The sequence below is a fragment of the Rhamphochromis longiceps genome, linkage group LG7 (genome assembly GCF_057381845.1).
Source record: "Rhamphochromis longiceps isolate RC_006_pf linkage group LG7, R_longiceps_female_GT1.1, whole genome shotgun sequence".
Taxonomy (NCBI): domain Eukaryota; kingdom Metazoa; phylum Chordata; class Actinopteri; order Cichliformes; family Cichlidae; genus Rhamphochromis; species Rhamphochromis longiceps.
Window position 1 is genome coordinate 19,642,964 of NC_140563.1, and position 10,178 is coordinate 19,653,141.

The 10,178-nt window shown below is 37.0% G+C and overlaps 1 protein-coding gene across 1 annotated transcript; it reads left to right on the forward strand.

The window, feature by feature from the left end:
* The first annotated feature begins 1 nt into the window (after position 1).
* On the forward strand, positions 2–9,636 carry LOC146665204 (aldo-keto reductase family 1 member D1-like). Its single transcript, XM_085412747.1, has 9 exons — positions 2–1,427; positions 1,605–1,772; positions 1,914–2,030; positions 2,345–2,422; positions 3,546–3,668; positions 3,954–4,063; positions 4,257–4,422; positions 5,588–5,670; positions 5,778–9,636. The coding sequence occupies exons 1-9, from the start codon at positions 1,251–1,253 to the stop codon at positions 5,818–5,820; spliced, it is 1,065 nt and encodes a 354-aa protein (XP_085268873.1). The 5' UTR covers positions 2–1,250; the 3' UTR covers positions 5,821–9,636.
* Positions 9,637–10,178: the final 542 nt, after the last annotated feature.

Consider the following 10,178-nt stretch of genomic DNA (forward strand, 5'->3'; position numbering starts at 1 on the left):
TCAAAATCTTGATATGAGAGCCACTGGCTGCGTGTGCTGTGCTATCAGGAGGACAAAGTCCACTGAGCAGCAAGAGTTTGCCTGATTCTTGTTATTCTGAAACTTTACACAGGGTTCAGTTCAGTACAGTAATACTGTGTTATGCTTCTGGTGACGTTATTTATTTATGGCACTTCATGATAGGCTGTGTGAAATTCAAATGTATTAGGTTTTGTTGGCTTCAGGCTTCAGCCAGGCCTATGGACATTTTTTTGTAACGTTGTAACCAGTGGCGGCTGGCCCATAGGGGGTGCTCGGGCTCCGCCCCCCCAAATGTGGAGGAGTAAAAATATATATTTTTAAAAAATTCATCAATGATAGTTTTACTATGTGTGTGCCCATATACAGACAGGCGTATTTTAACATTTTCACCAGCTGACTCATTAAAGTTCAACCAACAAACGGTGTTTTTCTTCTTCTGGGGCGCTCGTCAAAGCGCCCTTGATATGCAGCGAAATAGCCTATCATTAAATGGTTGCCAGGGGAAAATAATAAATATTTGACCTATCAGCGTCGCTGAATTAAATGGTTTGGGGGCGCTTAAAATTGCGCCCCTGCAGAAAACGCGCGAAGATTTGCTGTTCTAGAATTTTACCTCAGTCAGTAGCCTAAGTGAGCTATAAGGTCAGAGAGAGACGATGGCAGCGGTATTGTTAACGGTTGAGGCACAGCCTCCCCCAAATTCGGTTAGATCGCTTCTAACCTACCCTTTTGCCAGAAGGACAATGGCAGAAAAACTGCAAGTTAAAGAGTTGGGACCTGACAAGCCCGAAATTCAACTAACCCAGGCAACGAAGGAGAAGTCAAAAGCATACAACAGGACTTTTTGTCGGAGTTGGTTCCAGCGCAAGTCGTGGTTGTTCATTTTTACAAATCTATACAAATGGCCAGAATATGGTTGTTCATTTTAAATTTAAATTAAAATTGTGTTGTTTGATGTACTCATTAAATGGGTCATTTTAGTCGATATCATAAAAATTGCCCCCCCTGAGATTTTTTTCAGGAGCCGCCACTGGTTGTAACACTGTTTGCTGAAAAGATACTCACAAAGTGCTGGTGTCATATTCACATTTGATTATGATTATAAGAGTGTTTTGTTCTCAAGTTAAATGGCATTCTGAAAAGCTGGTGAAGAACTGTTTTAAAAATGGACACACTGCTCTGGTTCAGATCAAAGTCACTTGTGCAATTGAGTGGAAGATAATGTCTTGATGGTTCAAGGTTCATGGCCAATCTATGGGTTAGCCTTGAGAGAAGTGCGCTGCAGTTCAATTGTCCACATTTTGGACACAAACATGAATCTAACAGCGGAAAGCCACAGAATCCCTTTGAGTAATGGTAACAGTATTCCACTCCTGGGACTGGGCACCTATGGGGACCCTCAAACGGTGAGGAAAATATCACGTAGTCTCTCTATTTCTAGATTTAGAGTGCTGTGTTTGATTCCCCGTTTATGCGAGGCTTGTTTACCTTTAGTGATTTGAGTTTCACTGAGAAGTACACACTGTGGCTGTAGCTTAAAAAAAATCAAATAAAATGTATATTTTCTGTGATTTTTTTTAAAGACACCCAGAGGCACTGCATTGGACTGTGTCAAGCTGGCCATAGATGTGGGCTACAGGCACTTTGATGGGGCGTTGGTATATTTCAACGAGCATGAAGTGGGTCAAGCCATTAGGGAGAAGATAGCTGATGGAACCGTTAGAAGAGAGGACATCTTTTACTGCGGAAAGGTAATATTTGTTAGCTTTTGTTTAATCAACTTTCATTCCTATAAACCTACAAGAATTAATCATGTTATTGCAATGGTCTGTTGCCTGGATGTTCAGGTTGTTTAAATTGTTTTTTAAATTTAGCAATGTTATTTTTCTCAGCTCTGGAATACCTTCCATCCACCAGAGTTGGTGAGACCAGCCTTAGAGAAGACATTGAAAGCCTTAAAACTGGACTATGTGGATCTCTACATCATTGAGCTTCCAATGGCCTTCAAGGTTTCTAAAAAATAATTTTACTAATTTTTACAGCAAAGTATTTTTAATTATTTATGCAAAATTAGATAATAGGGGTTCAAACACAAGAGCTGCATAGCAAATACTTCAAATCTGGCCGTTGCCACATTACACACATTAGAATCAGATAAGATTATGTAGACAGGTGTTTGGTTAAGATTGGGTACCTGGAATCAGTATGTTTCTTTGTTTAAGCGTTTTGACCATGAACACATTGTGTCACCTTAGGTCACTATAAATTATATGCTTAAATAACCACTTTTAATGCAAAGTATTTAATTATGCATATATTTTAGCCTGGAAAGGCCTTTTATCCAAAGGACCAAGATGGAAACTACATCTACCACCACACAGATCTCTGTGCAACATGGGAGGTGAGCTCTATTAAAACAATGGTCATACTATGTAAAGTCTTTGCATGTCTACTGCTCATCTCTAATATAATATCACTATGAAATTAAAAATCTGTTGTTTTGTTATGTAAATTAAAATATTTTTTTACATTTGTATTAGCAGCTTGCATGAGAATATGCTTTTCCTCCACATGTCAAGCTAAGCATGACTTCATTGCAGGGCTTGAATGAATGAATCCCGATCAGCACATCAAGGATTTCATTCTTCATGTAGTTATGTTATCATAGGCAGAAAATATTAAAATCAACGAGCAGAACTTAACACAACCTTTGTAGCGACATCATAAAGCCGTCACTACAAATGAAATCTAACGATTGAGCTCTTGAGCCACCTCTAAGTTCTTTATACTTTGATTTTAGGAGCCAGACTTCCATGTGATGTTTAAGAGGTCTTGAGAACCAGTTCTCCAAGCTATTATTCTTAAGTCATTGGGGGGTTTTCATTTCTGCATTTCGGCCAGTGGTGTCGGTGATTCTGTCAAAAAGTGGAATGTAGAACCGAATGGTTATCACTCATTGATTGGCCTTCCGTGACCCCAGATCACAATGTTATTGAAGCAGTGTTGGATCATCTTGACAGAATGGAACAAAATGCAGTCAACACTGAAAGAAGAGCTTTGAATATCCTTCTAGCAGCCTGGAGAACTATTCTTGAAGACTACTTAAAGGAGTTGCAGACTGTGTTAAAGAATAAAATTGGGCATGTCTAATAAACTTTCAAGCTTGTTAGAATTCTAAAAACTCTATTTTGTTATATGTATAATTTTATATTTTGGTTAGTCTGCACCTATTTTCCATTTTGCAAAATATTTCTTTAAAAGGGAGATGGCTCACGACTTTTGTACTTGCATTTGTACTGCATGCATCTAATAAAATATTAGGTAGGCATTGTTTTATCTTATTCAAGTGTTCTTACATGTTAATACTGGTCAGAGTGTTTTTTTCTGCAGCACATTACTCTCAAGGACAGTGTCATAAACAGTTTTTTTTCCTTGTGTCTTGTATTTTTCTTGGCTATCTCAGTTAGCCTGTAAAGATTACTACTATCAATCTTTGATAAGATATTAATATTTTCTTCTGTCAGGCTTTAGAGGCTTGCAAAGATGCTGGACTGGTTAAGTCCCTAGGAGTCTCCAACTTCAATCGCAGGCAGCTGGAGCTGCTTCTGAATAAACCTGGTCTCAAACACAAACCCGTATCCAACCAGGTGATCCCAGTTTGTTTCCTGACCCCTAATGACATCTCAATGAGGGTAGTTTACAAAGTAAAAAAGTACTGTACGGCATACATTAGTATTCTGGGTTTTTAATATGAAGGCATTTCTAAAATAGACTCTCTGCCAAAAAATAGTCAAACACTATGCTGAAATACATTTTCTTTCATTAATCTAGATTAAATGGAATAGATTTTACTTTTGATTCCCATCCAGTTTCCTTCCTACTTGTAAGACTGAGCCCTGTCATCTTTTTCCCTTCTTCTTATTTACCTTTAGGTCGAATGCCACCCATATTTCACACAACCAAAACTTCTGGAGTACTGTCGTCACAATGACATCGTGATTGTTGGCTATTGCCCAATTGGCTCCTCCAGAGATGCATCTTGGTAGGTTTGAAAATATATACACTTATGTAGGCTGGTGTGAGGTCATTGTGATTTTATCCCCCCTGTTACTGCATTAATGTGAGACTGCAAAAATAAAAACAAATTATTGTTGTTACCAAACCCTCAACGTGACCCTAAGCAGAATTCATTTGGTAAATGACATGGTGTGTATTTAACTGTGTCTCTTTTATAGGGTGAATTTGAAATGTCCTCCTCTGCTGGACGATGAGGTGCTTGTATCCATTGGGAAAAAATACAACAAAAGTAGTGCCCAGGTGGCCCTGCGCTTCAACATACAGAGAGGAGTTGTAGTGATCCCAAAGAGCTTCAACCCTGAGCGGATCAAACATAACTTCCAGGTACTGTACCAACATTTTTAACTCTATGTGCACGTAAAGTCAAAGTTATGGTACCATTGCTGCCCGGTTTTAACTCTTACATGCATTTTTGGTTATATTTGACCATTTTGACATTGGAGAACAGTAAATATACCCAAAATGCCACCTTTCTGGCCTGAAATTTGATGATGTTCCCTAAAATGACCCAAAATTAAAACTATTTTAAAATGTTATACTTTTGAGCAGGTGCTACAAGTTTTTGTAGGCTGATGCGCAGCCCACATCCTCAACTCTGCTGTTTAAGCCCCAAATGCATTTTCCTTACACATGTGGCACATTCAAGGGGAAATAAACAGGCCTTGCAACAGTGTGAGATTTATTGCCAAGAAGCATTGTTACAACAAACAAATAATCCACCAAACACAAATATCCGTAGGTTTTGCAACAAGTTTAGTTATAAGTGTAATTATATTATTAGCCTACACTGACTGGTGCTTGTGCTTTGCACCTGTAAACAAAAGTAAGCATTATGTAAGAAAATAATCGAACAATAAACTAATTAGGACCCATTTTGTCTGAGCTAAGTGAAATTAAAAAGAGATCGAAACAGGGATCAAAAGAGGAATTAGAGGTCATAAGATTATAAAGTCACCTGATCTGCCATTTCAGTAAATGTAAGAAACGTGCAAATGCTGCACAGGCAATGCTTTGAATGCTCAGACTATTTTGCAATAAGCAAGTTTTTTACTCTAAGTTTAAAATAATATTGAATTCACAAAGACATGAGGACAGCCTTTAATGTTTGTAGTGATTATACATGGTTATGCAATAAATCCAACCAGTTCCAGAATGGTTTTGCCATTTTCACCTTTAATAAAATCTCATGAAATCGTTATCGCTATTATTTTCATGTCTAAAGTAAATCAGAGCACGAGATTGTGCATAATATTTATTTTTCTCCCTGCTCTTTGAAACATTAATTAAAAATTAATCCTCCATTAATGTCAGCTAGACTATTTATACACTCTAAATAGATCTGTAGTTCAGACTTTGTTGTAGACACTTAGGAATCCTGGCATATCATAATGCAAAGACATGAAATATATACAGTATGTAAGGGTTAAACAGTTGAATGAATGAAATAATGAATGGATGAATTTAAACAGAAGCAAATTATTTTTTTCAGATATTTGATTTTTCACTGACTGAGGAAGAAATGAAAGCCATTGAAGCACTGAACAAAAATATTCGGTTTGTTGAGTTGCTGATGTAAGTACAAGCTTTGACGGACAAATATCTAAACATTTTTTTGTTGTATAATGCATGAACCAAATCCTCGATATTAATGGTAGTAAACACTTTTTTTTAAAACTCAGGTGGAGTGATCATCCGGAGTACCCCTTTCATGATGAATACTGACCTTTGTAACTTTTACGTGATGTACTTGATTTTTAAGAAAGATGGAATAAATAACAGAGAAATAAAAGTTCACACATTTGTTGAACCAGCTTAGTTTAGTTTGCTACCAGTTTGGTACATTTTCCACTCTAAACACTAGAGGTCTCTAGCTCACAGTGGATTAAAAGAAGTCTAACAGGCCCATAATTCATTGTTAATTTCACCAGCATAAACAGCAGCTGCATTTAAGACTAAGATCTTGAGCCACCCTTCATTTCTTTAGATTTGCATCCAAGGAGCCAGACATTTTTTTCAAATTTTTTAAAGTGGTCTTGAGCAATAGTTCTCCAAACTTTCTGCAGGTCTTTCAAAGTTTTTCTTTGGATATTGAATAATTTAAAATCATTTTAGTCCAGTACCATTTTCACAGGAATGTATCTTTGGGCACTTTGTTACTAGTAGCCTGTCACAAAAATTCATGATTTGTTCGTGTATTTGAAAAATGCCAGTGATAGCACAATACAATAGTACTAACGACAAAAAATGAAATACTATTTTTGCACCAATACAATGATAGCCAAAGAGCTATTGGCAAAACATTTGGCATGTCTCACCATGCCGTGCGCTGTGTCCTTAGAAAATCTGAGGAAACTGGGTGAGGAGAGGACAAAAGAAAAACCAGGCCTAAAAAAACTATTGGCAGCAAAAATCTGTCTAAAAGTCATGTCTTCATGAATAGGAAAATATCAAGCAAATGCCTGACATAAGACCTGAGAGATGCATCTGGCCCTTCAGTTTTTATCAAGTCTCATCAAAAATGTTCTCAGCGGAAGAGCGGCTGTCAAGAAGCCATTCTTATCAATCAGAATCAGAATTAGCATACTTTATTAATCCCTAAGGAAATTATGTGGGTGCAGTTGCTCCAGTACAGTAACAGAAACAATACAATATGTTACAGATTTAAGAAATAGCACAATATATACAAATCACTTAATATTAAATTATCAAGGATCAAGGACTGACAAAGGTGAATAATAAATATCAAGGATTGACAGAGGTGATTATAAATTAAACTCAACCAACTATATGATTGTGGTGGTTGTGTGAGTGAGCCGTGGTGTGTAAAATGCTTTGAGTGCTCAAGAGGAAAAGCACTATAAGAACCAATCCAATGACCAGTAACTGAAAATCAGTGGCAACATTTATTATAGAGTGAAGAATACACTTTATATTGTAGGGTAGAACCTACAATAATACATAGAGAGAAAAACCCAGCAATCATATGACCCCCCTTTAAACAAGTACTTTGGCCCAGTGAGGGGCGGCCATCTGCCGTGACCAGTTGGGGTGAGAGAAGGAAAACAGGATAAAAGACATGCTGTGGGAGAGAGACAGAGGTTAATAACAAGTATGATTCAATGCAGAGAGGTCTGTTAATACATAGCGAGTGAGAAAGGTGACTGAAGAAGAAATACATGCATCATGGGAATCCCCCAGCAGCCTACACCTATTGTAGCATAACTAAGGGAGGATTCACGGTCACCTGATCCAGCTCTAACTATACTTTAGCAAAAAGGAAAGTTTTAAGCCTAAGCTTAAAAGTAGAAATAGTGTCTGTCTCCCGAATCCAAACTGGAAGCTGGTTCCACAGAAGAAAACTGAAGGCTCTGCCTCCCATTCTACTTTAAAATACTCTAGGAACAACAAGTAGGCCTGCAGTGCGAGAGCGAAGTGCTCTAATAGGGTGAAATGGTACTACAAGGTCATTAAGATAAGATGGGGCCTGATTATTTAAGACCTTGTATGTAAGTAGCAGGATTTTGAATTCAATTCTGGATTTGACAGGAAGCCAATGAAGGGAAGCCAATATAGGAGAAATGTACTCTCTCTTTCTAGTCCCTGTCAGTAGTCATTGTAAACATGTACACAGGAGGTCATTAGAGAGATACAGCAGTGAGCGTGTACAGTCATCTGTATTACATCGTGGAAGTTCTGTCGTGGTTTTGAGGTGCATTTCAGAAATGGTGTTAGGGAGCTTGTCAAAATGACTGTCAGGGCACTAAAAGTATATCTGGATAGAAAAACACACACTATGACACCTTAAGAAATAGTACATACATATTTGTTTTGTCGTCTTCTTCCCAAATCTGATTTCTATGTTCTATTAGCCTCCCCAAAGCCCTCAATTATTGAAGCAGCATGAGATCATGAGATATTGACAGAGAACAGAATAAGCCCACAACCAAAGAAGATCTTTTAATGCCCCTCAAGATGCCTATAGAACTATTCCTGCGGACTACTTTTGCAGGAAAGTGTGCCTAAGGTGATCATTCCCAATATTGACTTTCATGCTTGTCAGAACTGTACAAAGTCTGTTAAGCTCTATGACCTTATGTACTGTTTTGATTGATTGATTGATTGATTGATTGATTGATTGATTGATTGAATCTTTATTTTGAACATGTTGAAAAAGTATAAAAAAAAAAAATAGAATTCTAAAAAAAAAAAAAATAGAATTTTTGCATGTATCTTTGCAATTTTCAACAAGTCTCTGCAACAGTTTCGCAGGAAAGTATTTTAAGAGGAGGGGTGGCTCAAGACATTTTTAAAGTACACTAGTACACTTTATACAACAGATTGGAGATGGATAGGCTGAGGAGTAGCTCAATTCTTCTTAGGCAGGCCTTCTTGTAGGGTGTATGCGACTCAAGGAGGCCTGATTAAAAAAAAATTACATCAGAAATTATGCTTGGGCGGGGCTTTTCCCACTTGTGGGTATTTTCCATTCAACGGTTATTTAGAATTAAAGAATATGTAAAAGAACATATTTCAGGGCATGTCTGCACAGGTTTTTCTCTCCCCGTCACGTTTTTATTCAGTAAAGTCCTTTGTGTTATAACGGAATAGGATGTCGGGCCACTATGGCAACATGTTTTCTTAAGTTTGAGGTTTTCAGTTGTTGTGTTACTTATGTCCTTATCATACTCCAGAAAATATAGCAGTATTTTAATTTAACTAAAAAGGTATCAAGTGTGATACAAAGACCAAGATCATTTTTATCCATGAATGGAGGGAACTGTACAGCTCCTGAGGAAAGAACACTGTTGTCTATAAGATTATAATTTTCTCGTTGCAGTTCCTCCTCTGCAAGTTAACAAACTAACACATTTTCATGTTGAAGGTTCCAGTGTAGTGTTTTGGACAATGATCGGTGGGTTATCCAAAAAACTTAAAACCATTTTAAACCTAGCCACTCATTTCGAGAGGCTTAAAACTAGTGAGACAAAATGATATAATTTCAATATATGATGGGGTATTTTGTTGTTTTTTTATACTTTGATGAAAATCATTATTTTAAAACATATGGAAGTCACCAACTGCTATGTTTGCTCCCTTGCTCTGCAGCCACTTTGATCTTTGCATTCACCTTTATTCACCATTAAAATCATGGATGAGGCAAGAGTTGTCTGTCAAACATTGATGTGAATTGCCTAATAATGTCTGTCTTGTTGCTTTAGAGAGGGTAAATGAGTTCATTTGGATCAATTGGAATTACAGTTGTGGGTATTTTATGACTGGCCCAATGCTTCTTGGAAAAAAACGTTTTTGTAAATAGCTATATAACATCTTTTTTTAACCTTAACCGACACATTTTAAGGTCGCCCAATCCAGTCAAACTGCTGTGGATTAGATTTTAACCTATAGTCTCAGCAAGCATTAAACAAGATGTGTTTACACATATGGTTTAACCAGCACACTTCTGTTTGATCTGTGGAGACCAGATGGACCCTGGAGAATGCACAGAGCAAGCTTGTTACAGGTAACAAAAACTAAACTAAAAACTAAAACGTTGTATAAAAAAACATTTTGAATTAATGAAAATATATATTAAAGTTACACTTCTGAAAAAAAGAAAACTAACTGAATTGATTTTGTGAGATTGAAAAATGAACAAAACTGACATTAGATTTAAAATATACCGAGGATATATCATTTGTTGATTATTTGTTTTGCTTTATTTTATTTTTTAAATGAAATAAAAAATAAAGCCTATATATAGAATTCCAACCTGTAAGAACTCTGGCACAGGGGATAATCAGAGTTGTGATTTGTGGCTGCACACTTAAGGGAGCAGCAGAAAAAGACGAGGAAACGCAGCCCATTGCTGAGCTCTCCAGTGTCTTTTACCTGGTTTTGCTTGTCTACACATGTTGCTACAGAAGCGTATGAAGTAGTTGTAATAATTTAAAGCAGTGGTTCCACCTTGGTGAAGGTCAGAGTTGCATTTTTATCTATGGAAAGGGGCCCTATGGGCGGCGAAAAAAGCTTAGAAACCACTGATACCTGTCTGTACGTGTTAACAGCAGTTAAACTATTTT